This window comes from Kogia breviceps, chromosome 15 (genome assembly GCF_026419965.1).
Source record: "Kogia breviceps isolate mKogBre1 chromosome 15, mKogBre1 haplotype 1, whole genome shotgun sequence".
NCBI lineage: Eukaryota > Metazoa > Chordata > Mammalia > Artiodactyla > Physeteridae > Kogia > Kogia breviceps.
In genome coordinates, this window is record NC_081324.1 from 39,962,494 (window position 1) to 39,977,751 (window position 15,258).

The following is a 15,258-nucleotide window of genomic DNA, read 5'->3' on the forward strand; positions in this document are numbered from 1 at the left end:
GATCCTCAAAGAATAAATCATCTACAAGCTTTGATATGAACCCTAAGCCAAAAAAAAAAAAAAAAAATGTACCGGGGAAGTAATTCTTCAAGGTGCAGTCACTAAGTGGGAGGAAGGTCTCTCCTGGGTAACTAAATGCTTGGCTTTCAACGCCCAGCTCATTGCAGCACACACTTTGCAAGATGCCTGCCCTGAAAAGGGTTAAAAAAAAAAAAAAACTATCGGGTGGACTGAGAAGCCATTCTTCCCAGGGGACACTCATTTGGGGCTCTGTGCGCGCGCCGCCCCTCCGCGCCTCCGTCCCTCCTCCCACAGCCACTGCTCCTCCAAGGTCCCCCAGGCCACCTGCTTCTTCTAAGGAAAAGGGGGCTGCTCCGAGCACTATCGTAGCGCGCGGGCGGCGCCCTCCGCGGTGCCCCGCAGGGGAGGAAGGAGAGGTGTCCCCGGGAAGCGTGCTTTGTCGCGAGGGTCGCGCGGCCGCCCGCAGCGGCCCCACAGGCCTGAAAGGTTTTGTCCCGCGCGTCGCTCGGGTCTCCCCTGCGAAGGACCAGAGCCCCCCCGGGGCCCGGGTTCTTTCCGCGCGCCACTCGGCGCCCGCCCGGGTGCGGGGACCGACTGCCGGCGTCCGAGCCCCACCCCGCCCACCCGGCCGAGCGAACGGCGCGGCGCGGGGAACCTTCTCCATCCCGCCTCTGGCCGGCGCCGCACCTGTTCGGCCCCGTCCGCCGCCCCCCCACTCCGCTCCGGGCCGGAACGCGGGGCTGTCCTCCTCGCTGGCCTAGGAGATCCCGAGCCAGCCGGCGGGCGCCCGGACCCCTCTGCCTAACGGAGAGGGGGGAGGTCTGCCCTTGGGCGCTTGTCTCTCGGCTGCGCCCAGCCCAGCTTGCCCGTGGCGCCCCTACCCCGGCGCGCCCCGCAGCAGGGGCTGCGTCCCGGGGGCCCAGCCCGCGCCGGGCCGTACCTTGTGTGGCGCCCGCAGCAGCCGGTGGACCCCGGCCAGCTGGGTACCGAGCGCGAGGTCCTCGCGGAACGTGAACAGCGGCGGCCGGCTGGGCTCGGGGAAGTTGGTGCTGTTGAAAGGGTCCGTATCGTCCAAGAACTGCACCCGGCAAGCCAGCGTGGCCATGATGCATCCCTGCCCCGGGGGGGCGCGGGCCCCGGGATATGCGGGGCCGCGGACCGGGACGCCGGGGTCACCGCGAGCAGTGGAGGCCGCGGCCGCAGCTCGCTGGCTCGCTGGCTCGCGGGCTCACAGGCTCCGGCCGCGGGGGGCGGGGCGTGGGCGGGGCCGGCGGGCCCCCTCCTTCCTCTCGCTCTCCGGCTCCTCCCCTCCGGCGTCCCCCTTGTGCCGGCCCGGCTGCCGCCGCGACCCACGCGACCGGTCGCGTGGAACAGGAAAGGGAGAACGGCTCGTGCAGTATACGCTGCCCTGCGCCAAGTCCGCTGGCGGCGGCGGAGCGGAGAACCCCCCGACCCCCGGCGGGCAGACCCCAGCAGCGCGACACCTCCTGGGCCGCCGGCTGCACGTGCGCCCCGAGACCGAGGGAGCCCCGGCCAAGCTGCACCCCCTCGGGGCTCGGGGAACCGGGGTATGGGGGCGGGGCAGGGGCATACAGTCCCCTGGCTTCTTATCCATCTGGGAGAGGGCTTAACTCTTTCCAGATGAAGGCGGCGGCGGCCGGGCTCCCGCTGCCTGGACTCGGAAAACCCCAGCTGGGCTCCAGGAGGCGAGGAAGCCGGCCCCCGGCAAGCAAGTGGGGTGGTGGCAGGCACCTGGAACCCTGGCGAGGGTTCCGGGGAACGTTTCCCTTGGGGAGAAGGAAGCTACAAAGGAGGAGGGTGAACCGGCGAACCCTGGTAGCTGTTCTTAAGAGACAAGCCCGGGGGCGCCAGGCGAGAGGCCTGGGGAACTGCGAGGCTCCGCTCCGACACCCCAGCGCCAGGCCTGACGTCCTGGTTGACCCTCTGCATGACTGCGGCCTCTTAGCCAGTTAGGTCTCTGAAAGACCTAAACGGAGCTAGTGGGGCCGCGGGGGGCGCTTCCGGCGAGGTCACCGAATTACACGGAGCCGGCAGAGAGCTAGGGACCCGCTGGCAACCGAGGGACTTGCAGGGAAGGTTTGCAGCCTGCCCGCCTTGGCCTGCCTGAGCCTCGAGACTCCTGGCTGCTCGAGGGTGACCCCCTTCGTTTCCAATAAGAACTCCCGGTTTTCTCCATTACCAGGCTGTGGCCAAGGTCGCGGTTCTCCCTGTATCTTAAGTAGGTCTTACGGAATATACCCAACCGCTCTCACATCCGCGTCTTCACAAGGCGTCTCTAGAACATGTCTCTCTCCTTTTCTTCTGGCTTCAAGGCAAGAAACACTCGTCCCATACTTAGCCTCTTCACCCGCACCTTTAACCTTCTCTCTCTGTGGAACCTCCCCGTCACTCCTGAGGCTTACACCTGTTCTTAAAATAACAATGATCCATAACACCTGCTCATTCCAGCAGAACTTCTAGTTCTCCTTGCATTTGCTAATCAACTCTCTGCATGAGTCCTTTAGGCGGGCCAGTACACCAACTTCACCATCAGCTCTTGGCCGGAACACTTAACCTGAAAATCCCATTCCTTTGACCCCCACTTCCTACCCTCCCATTTTCATCACCACGTTCGCCCCTCCTCAGTGAGGGAGCCCTCCAGTCTTTCTGGCCGCCCCATTTCTCATCTCTGTCCCAACATGAATGCCACCCCATCAGCTCAGAGGCCCCCTTACTGTACCACTTTCCCGGCCTCAGCTATCAGTCCCTGGGTTGCTCCCTCCCCATCCACCAAGTACCTGCTGGCAGCAGTCACTCTCAATGACCTATACACCCCAGGTTCCTCAGCACTGCTCAGTGTGGCCTCCCACTCCTCTCAGGCTGCCATAAATTTCTGCCACTTTCCTCTACCTATAGATTATTCAGTAAAAAAAAATCATGTCTCCAGTGTGAAGTCCTCCCCTTCCAGCACTCCCTCCTCTCCATCTTCCATCTCCAGCCTACACCTCCTCCATCTCAGAAGATGACCAAAGCCCTGATTTTCCTTTTGCTCAAGGCTCTACCTCCATCTGGACACTGAGTCCCTCTCTTCCCATTGCTCTGTCACTGATCTAGCCTCCTTCCTTCCTTCCTGGGCTCCTACCCCTGAGAATCGGGACTGGCTTCCTGGCATGAAACCTGGGCAGTCACATAAATTCCCGCACATAGAAGAGCCCCACACTGGTTTCACACTCTGCTGTTGCTGCCTTAAAATTCTTAATGATTTAACAAGAGGACCCGAATTTTCATTGTGCACTGGGATCCACAAGTCATGTAGCTGGTCCTGATGAGAATAAATACTCAAGTGTTTTCCATCTTAAAAGCTACATCTTTATGAAGCTTGCCTCTCAGTAGCTTATCTCTTCTTCACTTCCTGACCAGCTTCTGAAAGAAAGAGCTATATTCATTTCTCAGCTTCCTCACCACCTCTTTGCTGGTGAGGATCACCATCTCACCATCTGGCGGGCAACCCTCCCTGCTGTTCTGAGATCATCAATGCCATCCTAATTGCCTTGTCTGGGGAACACCCCAGCCCTGCTACCCACCTTCTCGGCAGCATCTGTCACTATGGACGACTCCTTTCCCAAACTCTCTTCCTCTCAGCTTCATTAGTTCTACCCACTCTGGGTTACCTTCTCCCTCTTTGGCAGCTTCTTCTCAGTCCCTCTGGGCTCTGTTCTCCTCTTAAGAATAGAGCATCACAGCTACAGTTACTGTTAATACATCTCTCTGCTCCCACTGAACTGAAAGCTCCTCTAGGGCAGGGACCATGTGGTATTCAACCCTAAACGCCCTCCCCAGCCCGGTGCCTGGCAGAGTGCCTAGCACAGAAAAGGCACACAATAAATGTCTGATGAATCAGTGAACATCAGAGTCAACTTGCATCCTGGATCTTGCTGTTGGTCACTATGACCTGTCACTGAATCAGCTTTTGAAATATTTCTCAACTCTCCCCCTGTCTAGCCCTCACTTCCTATGCTAGGCTTCTAATGAGTCTCTCTTCCCCAGTCTTGCAACCTGCATTTGATCTTCTACTGGTTTCCCCAGAACCAGTGATCATTCTTAAATGTGCATTAGATGTGTCATATCTTAGGGTAAAATCCTTACATGCCAAACACCTTAGCATGACCCACAAGACCATCTAAGATCTGCCCCAGTCTTAGGCTGCAGGGTCACCTCTGGTCAGTCCCCACTTCACATCCTGGCCACGTTGAACTTATTACCCTTTCCCAGACATGCTGAGATTTTTCATGGTGAGCTTCTCAACCTGAAATGATTTTATTGATACCCATCTAGTTGGCCAGCTGAATCCACTTATCCTCCAATGCACACTTCTAAGATCAGCTCTTCTAGAGAGCCATCTCCAACTTCACCCCAAACAAGGATGGTCTCTCTTTCCTCTGTGGTTTCAGATTACTTTCTATATGTCGCTATTGTAGCTCTTTTCATGTTGCACTGAAAATACTTGCTTACCCATATGCCTACTCTACCAAACCATAAGACTTTTAGGATTGGAATTTGTCTTACTCAATTTTAGGTTTAAAACTTCAAATAGTGACTGGCACCTAAAATGAAAGCTTTAAAAAATTTAATCATATAGGTCATCCTCAATTCTTTTGAGGATTTCTGTCCTGACAACTCCCTTGAAACTGCTCCTAGCAATAAATTTTTCCTCTGATTAACAGCCAATTTTTTTCTCAACGTATATTTTGAAATCATTCTGTTTTAGTAATGTAATACTTTCTCTTAGTTTAACAGGTCAAGAGTAATAAAAAGTTATAACAAAAACTATCAGCCCCTGTTTTACAATCGCTACCCACATCCCACCCCACTTCCCAGAGGCACTCACTCCTAAATAATAAGGACACTGCTCTACTTTGATCAAGGAATTTTAGAGAATACACTGACTTTCTTACATGCTAAAATTACAGACCACTTCCCCATGGTTATGTTACTGTTGTTCACTTTTATGTCATGTGCACATAAAAGTTGTACTAGAAAGGCCATGTAATCATGTGCACATGATTACATGGCCTTTCTAGTACAACTTTTTGGTTTTTTCTGAAGTTAATATTTGCCTCAATTTTTTTTCAGTTGCTTATTTTTTTCTTGAGCAGCTGGTTAGATCTCATGTCCTGCAACAGCTCTGAAAACGCCTCTTTTAATAATGTCAAATAATTTCTCACTGCTATATTTTCCCCCTAAAACATCCCTCCCAGAAGCATTCCTCTGGCAGTCCTCCATCCTCCTGTTCTGATTTGGAATGTGGCTCTCTCAGCCCTATCCTACTCGAAATTTCCTTGTCATCTCTCTTGTGTGGGAACCCCTGGTTCCCAGGTCACGTGTCATATTGTTTTTTGGTTTACACTCTCAATTTTTGTAAGTACATAGCCCAGTAGCTTCCTGAGAAAACATAAGTATTTGAGAAATTTTATGTCTGAAAGTATTTTTATTCTCTATCCTCACTCTTGCCTTGGTGTGGTTGTTTTGTTAGCAAAGATGGCCACATCCCTTCCCACCCCTTTTCTCCCCACCATTTTGCAATATGACTTTGCCACTTTTCCCATCAAAAGGCAGGGTCTATTTCCCCACCGCTTGAATGGGGATGGCTGTGTGACTTACCTTGACAGAATATGTTGGAGGTGGAATCATGTGGCTTCTGAAACTAGGCCTCAAGAATCCTTACAGCATCTGCTCTCACCCTCTCGGCATATGGACTTGAAACCACCATGTGAAGAAGCCAGGTCCTAGGAAAAGTGGTAAGAAAATTACTACTGAAGCCTGGGAATATGGTTACCTGTGTTATGTAGCAATAAAACAATTGAGAAAACAATTGCCCACAGTAATTTGGAAGATAGAAAATGTATCTAATGAACTTGTAGACTTGACTAAGGAGATCTCTCCTCCTCCATCCAGTAAGTTAGACCTGGTTTTTTCCCATTGGCACTCTTAGGATAGCATGCTAAGAGTTCAACAGCAAAACCTGCAGGGTCTCTTGAACCTTGAGCTCAGAGTTAATGCTGTGTCACATTTGCCACTTTTTTTTTTTTTTTTTTTTGTCGTACGCGGGCCTCTCACTGTTGTGGCCTCTCCTGTTGCAGAGCACAGGCTCCGGACGCGCAGGCCTAGCAGCCATGGCTCACGGGCCCAGCCACTCCACGGCATGTGGGATCTTCCCGGACCGGGGCACGAACCCGTGTCCCCTGCATCGGCAGGGGGATTCTCAACCACTGTGCCACCAGGGAAGCCCGCCACTGTTTTTTTTAACCAAAGTAAGTCAAGGCCAGCCTAGATTCAAAGAGCAGGGAAATAGAGTCCACTCCCTGATGGGAGGAGAAGCAAAGTCACATTGCAAAAAGGCATCACTACCCACATATGAGTGACTCTTGCAGTCATCTTTGCAACACATAATTCTAGGTTGAAAATGGTTTTCACTCAATTTTGAGGCATTGCTTCATTATTGCCATTGAGAAGATGTGTGGTCTGGTGATTACCTACTTTGTATATGTAACATTTTCTTTTCCCTCTCTCTGGAATATTTTGAACCTTTTCATTATTCCCAATATATTGAAATTGCATGATAACTTACCCTGGAGGGAGTTCATTTTCATTCATCATATTGAGACTCCATTGCTATTCCTAGCCTCGAGATCCTGTTCTTTGATTTGTGGGAATGTACTTGTATTATGTCTTTGATAATTTCCTCGCCACAGTTTTCTCTGCTTGCTATTTCTGGAACTCCTATTATTCGGATATTGGACACTAAACAGATCTTCTAATTTTCTTAACTTTTCCACCCTGTTCATCTCTTTGATTATTTTGTTCCAGTTTTTGTGAGATTTTTCTCAACTATATGTTCCTTCTCTTTTACTGAATTTTTATTTTTTTACTTTTTTTTTTTTGGCTGCATAACACAGCATGTGGGATCTTAGTTCCCTGACCAGGGATGGAACCCGCACCCACTGCACTGAAAGCACAGAGTCTTAACCACTGGACCACCAGGGAAGTCCCCTGAATTTTTAATTTCAGCATTCACGTTTTTAATTTTCAAGAACTTTTTTCTTGTTCTCTGATTTTCCGTATGTTATTCTTGTTTTCAGGATTTCCCTGATATTATTGATTACATTTTCTTTAAAGTTTTCATTTCGTTTTACTGTTTGTATGTTCTTTGAGGTTTTTTTCCCCTTCTCTTTCCTTCAGCCTTTTTCTTTTACAGTAGAATTTATCCTCAAATTCCTGTGATCCTTGGCTGTTAGTTCATATTAAAAACTGATTGGAAGCTTTGGGGTATAACAGAGGCACTTTGCCTGGTGGGCTTAACTGCAGACAAGCTGGTGGACAGATGGCTTTTTCCATGAGTATCTTTAGGTCCTCTCTCTGGGGTAATTTACTTTATCCAGGAAAGTTCTTACCAGTACTTCTCTTAGCCCAGAGCAAGAGGGGCCCCTGCCTTAGGCTCCATGCATTAGAGAGCCTTAACTCTGCCCACGCCTCCCTAAAGGGCAAGGAGTCCATAGGTCCAAGTGTTCATGCCCACCTGGCACCCAAGCTGCTCTCTCTTGAGATTGGTCTCCAGGTACCTGGAACCACAGAACCCTCTGCCCAAATGACCTTGAACATATTTCCAACGCTTATGTGTGTCTCTTCCCTGGGTGATCCCCTTAAGGGTGGCCCCTGCTGCATCCTGGCCTAAGAAGAGGCTATGGAGTCGTTGTTTGCAATGGGATATGGGCAGAGTTTGGACGTGCAGGATCTGGTGGCCACCAGATCTGGAGTTCATGTCTCAGGGGTGGGAGGAGAAAGGGTACAGGCTATGGTGGCACCAGGGGCTGGGCCACCTCTTCTCATGCCATCCTTTTCCTGTGTGGAGTGCCAAGGAGTCAGAATTCTAAATTCAGATCTCTCCTTCCAAGTCGTTATGAAGGTATATTTGTCAACGTAGGAAGAGAACATTTTACTTAACATTTTGTTTGATTTATGAATTTTAAATATATTTAGATGTATGCATATGGGCCTCCATTTGAACTTTTGCCTTGGGCCACACATGTGTTGGGAGGGGGCTTCGTTAGCCTCACTGGAACTGGGTCGGGGGGAGGGGTGGGATCACTCCATCCACTCTGCTGTTTCACTTACCCTCCCCTGTCTCCCACTGCCAGGCACACTCCTACCTTCTCCAAATCCTGAAGTCACTCTGGCTCATTTCTTCAGACTATGCCTGCTGCCTCCTTGGAGCTAACAAGTTGCCTGCCACAAAAAAAATGGGCTAAACCAAGGAAGAAATGGAGTGTATTTTTCTTACAATACATCCAGGACCCCCAGTCCAGGGAACCTGAAATGCCTGGTCCAGCATGCTATTGAAACACTGCAGTTATAAGTCAGTACATTTCTACTGGAAAACATTATAACAATACCTACCAATACCTTCATAGCTCTTATCCTGGAATCCCACTCCTGTTCCTAGAAAATCATTTGAAAGAAGCAAAAATAAACAAATAAGTAAATATATAAATAGCCATGTTCAAAAGGTTAACTGCATCCTTACATATAAAATTTAAAACTAGAAACTTATATGTCTGTCCATAGGGGTATGTTTTTAATTACTTACAATACATAAATACAACCATGCATTCATTTAACATACCCATCAAGATCTCAGGTCTCAGTCTCAACTGGAGCAGCAGTGTCCAGCATAAGTCACTATTTCAGAGTGATGACAAAAAAATTACTTTCCACCCACAGGTGGGAGAGAAAAGACCAGGACACGTCTTCATGTGGCTGTTTACCTTAGAAAGTGAACAAAATGTGGTTTATTCTGTAAACTTCAAAAGAACAAAGTAATCCTTGAGGGGCTGAGTGGTGCTTAGTTGCACCAGGAAAGAAGAGCAGCCAGAAAACCAAGCAAAGGTGAAGTCATTGCAAAATAACGAAGCTCAAGCTCAGGGCCGCTCGCTTGAACAGACCTCTTCCAAAGCCCCGTCTTTTCTCATGCAAGTAAAGGTTAGCTTCTGTGCCCAATTTTTATTTGTATCCTTTTCCTTCAAGATGACTTTAAAACTGTAGAAACTTCGGGACCACAAAACCTGGATCTGTTGCTGACAGAAGGTACCATATATTAAAAAGAGGGGGAGGGAGGGAGGGAGAGAGAGAGACAGGGATAGAACTGCCAATTCAAAGCAGCATCCTTTAAAAATCCTAAGAAAAATAGGGAACCTCAAAAAAATTGTTGATGCAGTACAGGTTCAACGTTCATCTGACCAAGAAATAATTCATGAACCAACTTTTTTTAAGAACCAACTTTTTAAAGGGCTCTGCCATCAGCATAGAAATTTTTCTCAGAGCTGGTCCATTAAGAAAGGCAGGCAGGGAGTCAGAAGTGCCATAATGTTTGCCTTCCTTCTGTTTAGGATTTGCTGACCCAATCTGAACAATTTTTCAGCTTCTTTAAGGAACAAAATCTGCACTTACCTAATCTTGCCACCAGGTGGCAGACGTGGCTTACTCAGGCATAATTATTTTGCGGCACTGTGCTAAACACAAAATGTCCCATTTAATTCTCAAACAATTTTATGAGGAAAGTACTGTGGTTTTTCTCACTTTTCAAATGAGGTTTAGAGATGTTCAATCCCAAAATAAGAATTGGAAAAAAACAGGCTGAAAGTGTCTGTCAGCTGGAGCCTAGGTTTCTTTCTGCTTCCAGTTACACCTTGAACTCTCGTTGCAGTGAGATGAGCCTCAGCCTTTCTCGGAGAAATCAGGCGCTCCAAACACTGCCCATCCAGTGAAGCCTTCATCCACTGTCAGGGTCCCCGGCAGGCCACTTGTATCAATCAGAACACTCCTCAAGTGCCCGCCGGCATTCAGTTCTAGCAGTGTATCTCTGGATCCACTGGATCCCTGCAGTCTGTGCTCTTCTCAGCTGCTTACTGGCTAGATAAAGGAACCTGAGAAAGATGGGGAACATTTGGTCCCAATGGCTTCTTCTAATCAGGGCAGGGTCAATCTAAAGAGCAAATACTACTCACTGCAGCTGGCCTTGCAGTGCTTAACTTCTCTCACCACAGCTGGAAGTTTGGGACATAATCCTAAATGGTATTTTCACCTCTTCCCTTGCTGAAGACCCTGGAGGTCAGAGATATTTGTGGGTGGAAGTGGACCAGGCAGCATTAGCTTGGACAGCTTTCTGTCACTCAGAAAAGATGGCATTGCACTGACCATCTCTGCAGGCAGGGCTTTCCCCTCCTCTCCCCAGGGCCAACCTCCTCACTCCTAGGTGCGCCCTTGCCTCCTGGACCTCCATCAAAGCACCATGGTCTGGTGATTGCCTGATAGGAGCCACCAAGCTCACTGAATACAGAAACTGTGGCTTTTCATTTTCTCAAGACTACCATCCAGTACAATGGGAGGCACACAGTATCCACCACAGATTTTGAACAATGTTTATTTTCATAGTGTTTTTACTTGTATCAAAAGCAAAGCAATTTGTTTAATAAACAATATGGCTTTCCTAACTTCACACCACAGGGAGCTGGAAAAAGAGGAATGAACTAAACCCAAAGTTAGCAGAAGGAAGGAAATAACAGATCAGAGCAGAAGTAAGAAAAATAGAAAACAGAAAAACAATAGGAGAAATCAACAAAAATTGTTGGGTTTTTTGAAAAGATAAAATTTGCAAACCCTAGCTAAATGAACAAAAAAGAGAGAACTCACAAATAAAATCAGAAATGAAAGAAGAGACATTACAACTCTGATGACACAGAAGTAAAAAGGATCATAAGAGACTACTATGAACAAGGACTTGCCTGGCAGTCCAGTGGTTAAGACTCTGCGTTTCCACTGCAGGGGGCATGGGTTCAGTCCCTGGTTGGGGAACTAAGATCCTGCAAGCCACACAGTACAGCCCCAAAAAACAAAACAAACAAACAAAAACAATTATACTCCAAAGAACTGAATAATCTTTTAAAAAATAATAAATAAATTCCTAGTAACCTACAACCTATCAAGAATAAATCATGAAGAAATAGAACTGAACAGACCTACAACAGGTATACAGATTAAATCAATAATCAAAAAATCTCCCAACAAAGAAAAGCCCAGGATCAGATGGCTTCACTGGTGAAACATTTAAAGAAGAATTAAAGCCAATCCTTCTCAAACTATTCTCCAAAAATGAAGATGAGGGAATGCTTCCAAACTCATTTTATGATGCCAGTATTACTCTTACCAAGCTACACAAAGATACCACAAGAAAAGAAAACTACAGGCCAATATCCCTGATGAATATAAGTGCAAAAATCCTCAACAAAATACCAGCAAAACAAATCCAAGAGCACATTAAAAGAATCATACATCATGACCGAGTGGGAGGAATCCCTTGGATGCAAGAATGGTTCAACATATGAAAATCAATTAATGTGATACATTAACAGAATAAAGGATAAAAACCATATTATCATCTAAATAGATGCAGATAAAATATTTGACAAAATTCAACACCTTTTCAAGATAAAAACTCTCAGCAAACTAGGAATAGAAGGAAAGTAACTCAACATAATAAAGGCTACATATGAAAAGCCCACACCTAAAATCATGCTCAAAGGGGAAAACCTGAAAGCTTTTCCTCTAAGTTTAGGAATAAGGCAAGGATGCCTATTCTTGCCACTTCTATTCAACATAGTACTGGAAGTACAGTGTGATAAAAGAAATTAAAGAAAACATTAAAAAATGGAAAGACATTCCATGTTCATGGATTGGAAGACTTATTATTGTTAAGGTGTCCAACTACCCAAAGCAATCTACAGAGTCAATGCAAACCCTATCAAATCTCAATGGCATTTTTTATAGAAATAGGAAAAAAAAATTATACAATTCATATGTAATTATGAAACACTACAAATAGCTAAAGCAATCCTGAGAAAGAAAAACAAATCTGGAGGCATGACACTTTCTGTTTCAAAATGTATTACAAAGCTATAGTAATCAAAACAATATGGCACTGGAATAAAAACAGACATATGGGCTGATACAACAGAACAGAGAGCACAGAAATAAACCCACATATATGCAGTCAACTGGTCTTCAGCAAGGGTGCCAATAATACACAATGGGGAAAGGATAGTCTCTTCAACAAGTGATGTTGGGAAAATTGGATATCCAAATACAAAAGAATGAATTTGGACCCTGATTATACACCACACACAAAAATCAACTCAAAATGGATTAAAGACTTAAACATAACACCTGAAACTGTAAAACTCCTGAAAGAAAGAACAGGGGAAAAGCCTCATGACACTGGTCCAGCAATGATTTCATGGATATGAAATCAAAGCTGCAGGCAACAAAGATAAAAGCAAATAAGTGAAACTACATCAAACTAAAAAACTTCTGAACAGCAAAGGAAGCAATCAACAGAGTGAAAGGCAATCTACTGAATGGGAGAAAATAGTTGCAAACCATACATTTGATCATGGGTTAATCTCCAAAATATATAAGGAGTTCCTACAACTCAATAGCAAAACACACACACACACGCATGCATGCATGCACACACACACACACACACACACACACACATGCACAAATAACCCAATTTTTAAAAATGGGCTTAGTGATTGAATAGACATTTCTCCAAAGAAGACATACAAATGGCCAACAGGTATATGAAGAAATGCTCAATGTCACTAATCATCAGGAAAAAGTGAATCAAAACCACAGTGAGATATCATCTCACACCCACTATTATGAAAAAAGACAAAAGTCAGCAAGTGTTGGTGAGGATGTGGAGAAAATTGAATGCTTGCATGCTTGCTGGTAGGAATGCAAAATGGTGCAGCTGCTATGGAAAACAGTATGAAAACTACTCAAAAACTTAAGTATAGAATTACCATATGATCCAGCAATCCCACTTCTAGGTATTTATCCAAAAGAATTGAAATCAGGACCTCGAAGAGATAGTAGCACTCCCATGTTCATTGCAGCCTATACGCAATAGTCAAAAGGTGGAAACAGGGCTTCCCTGGTGGCGCAGTGGTTGAGAGTCCGCCTGCCGATGCAGGAGACATGGGTTCGTGCCCCGGTCCGAGAAGATCCCACATGCTGCAGAGCGGCTGGGCCAGTGAGCCATGGCCACTGAGCCTGCGCGTCCGGAGCCTGTGCTCCACAATGGGAGAGGCCACAACAGTGAGAGGCCCGCGTACCGCAAAACAAACAAACAAACAAACAAAAATTCCAATAGAGCCAAAGCCCCATGTGCCCTCCCTGTTTCTAGTTCTCCACCCCCAAAATGTATAACTTATCATTCCATCCATTTCTTTATTCTTTTACTACATACTACTTACGTATGTATCCCCAGAGCAATGCATGGTAGTGTTTTGCTTGATTTTTTTTGCAATCTTACTGCACATGTTCTGAAACTTGCTTCTTTCTCTTAACATTGTGTTCTTATCCCTTCATTTTCACTATCACTTTTTTTCCATTCTCCTGTTAACAGACACTTAGGTCCTTTCCAACTCTGGCTATTAGAAATACTGTTATAAATACTCTATTCTGTTTTCACATAGATAAGAATATGGAATGTGTATGGAGGGCCAAGTTCTAAATGAGTTTTTTGCCTGTGTGACCTGGAATGCAGGCTCATCTATCTCAGCCTAGAAGTCAAACCATAACATTGGAGATGAATATCTGGGAATATTTGACTGTATTTTTGACCCCTCTAGAATTTTCTCACCAAAGAACATCTGGACATTTTAAGTAAATCCCAAATGACAAATGCATGCATTGGAGTTTAGCATATTTTTGAAGCACTCCATATCATACCTGATGATTTATTGGTCTGTCTTTCCCCTCTTGGTGTTGTCTCTATGGTGAGATCTTTGAATGCACATTCTGTTTCTTTCATTTCTGTAGCCCTAGAACCTGTTCAGCACATTTTGAATGAAAAGCAAATGAATGGACATCTTTCAGTAAGAGGACGGAATCACTGGCTCCCTTTTCTGTCCCATAAGGCTGAGGAGGGGATGAGGATGCATCTAAGTGGGAAGAATTCAGCACCACCTCCCTGCTCAAAGGAGTCACTCTAAAGCGTGTAGAAGAGAACCTCTCCCCTGGCTACAAGAACCATGAAGGGAACACATGATGTTGCCTATACTCAGGACATATAAAAAACACAGTTTGACTTTCCATGACTTTCTGAGATTTGATGTTAGAATTAAGTTCAAGGGACGTGACATTGCCCTTGATTTTCATATTCTTCTAGAAGCACATAGGGCTGAAGTTCAGGAGGTGGGAACCAAGGAAGGGACACAGAATCATAAATGCCCAAGAAATCTGAACATGAAACCACTCCACAGAGTCTACAAAATATACTTTTAGCTAAAATTGCATATGGGAAATCTTGAAATTAGGCCAAAAAGACAATTTACATTTGAAATCAATCAATCAATTTTAAAAACAGGACCAGCTTTAATAAAGCCAGTCAGTCAACAGATTTTATTGAGCACCTATTATCTGCCAGCACTAGAAATACACTGGTGAGCCAGACAGGCACAGGCCCTGTCCTCATGGAGCTCACAGTCTGATGGAGACAGATAGATGTGAAATCAACAATTATAAGTAATTAATAAAACACTTGTTCATTAAAATGTTCATTAAAATGTCTGAAATCATTCCCAAAATTATTGACTGAAAAAAAGTGACATGGATAAGAACAAAATGAATCATCCTTTGTATCTGAAAATATGTTGATGACATAGGTGACCAAATTCTTGAAGAACATGCTTTCTTACTTGACTCCAGTCATATTTGATGGAATGCAAATTCTTGGAAAATGCTTTGGCATGCTGTCTGGGAAGAGTTTCCTCATGTATGGAACTGACCTGAATGAGGGCCATCAGCTGAGTACGTTTTTCTCCCATTGGTTAGCTGATGAGGACAGGCCCAGATACATAATACAGTATTGCTGGGTCTTCAAAGAGGCTGAATTTATAATAAATAGTTTGAAATAATAAATCATCTAACCTCATTTTCCTTCCCTTTCACTCACCTCAGAAACTACTGAATCAGAGGCCACTTTTTACACTTAATCCTGCCACCAAATAAAAGTGCAAGCACAAAATTCCATCTCGACAACCTCAACAGAGGTATTCCTTGTCTTTAAAATCCCACATTATGCTGGGAAAAACACAAAGTCCTACAAATAAGGTA

At 45.7% G+C, this 15,258-nt stretch overlaps 1 protein-coding gene across 7 annotated transcripts in view; it reads right to left on the reverse strand.

The window, feature by feature from the left end:
- The window catches only part of FHOD3 (formin homology 2 domain containing 3), a 507,955-nt gene extending 506,677 nt beyond the window's left edge, over window positions 1–1,278 (reverse strand). For 3 of the 7 annotated variants that reach the window (XM_067016009.1, XM_059041320.2, XM_059041317.2), the window contains exon 1: window positions 962–1,256. In XM_067016009.1, the coding sequence (XP_066872110.1) occupies window positions 962–1,126 (165 nt within the window). In that variant the 5' untranslated portion in view covers window positions 1,127–1,256. Of the gene's footprint in view, window positions 1–961 lie in introns of all 7 variants that reach the window. The other 4 variants (XM_059041316.2, XM_067016011.1, XM_067016010.1 and 1 more) reach the window with 4 other exon arrangements.
- Between the last annotated feature and the right edge of the window lie 13,980 nt (window positions 1,279–15,258).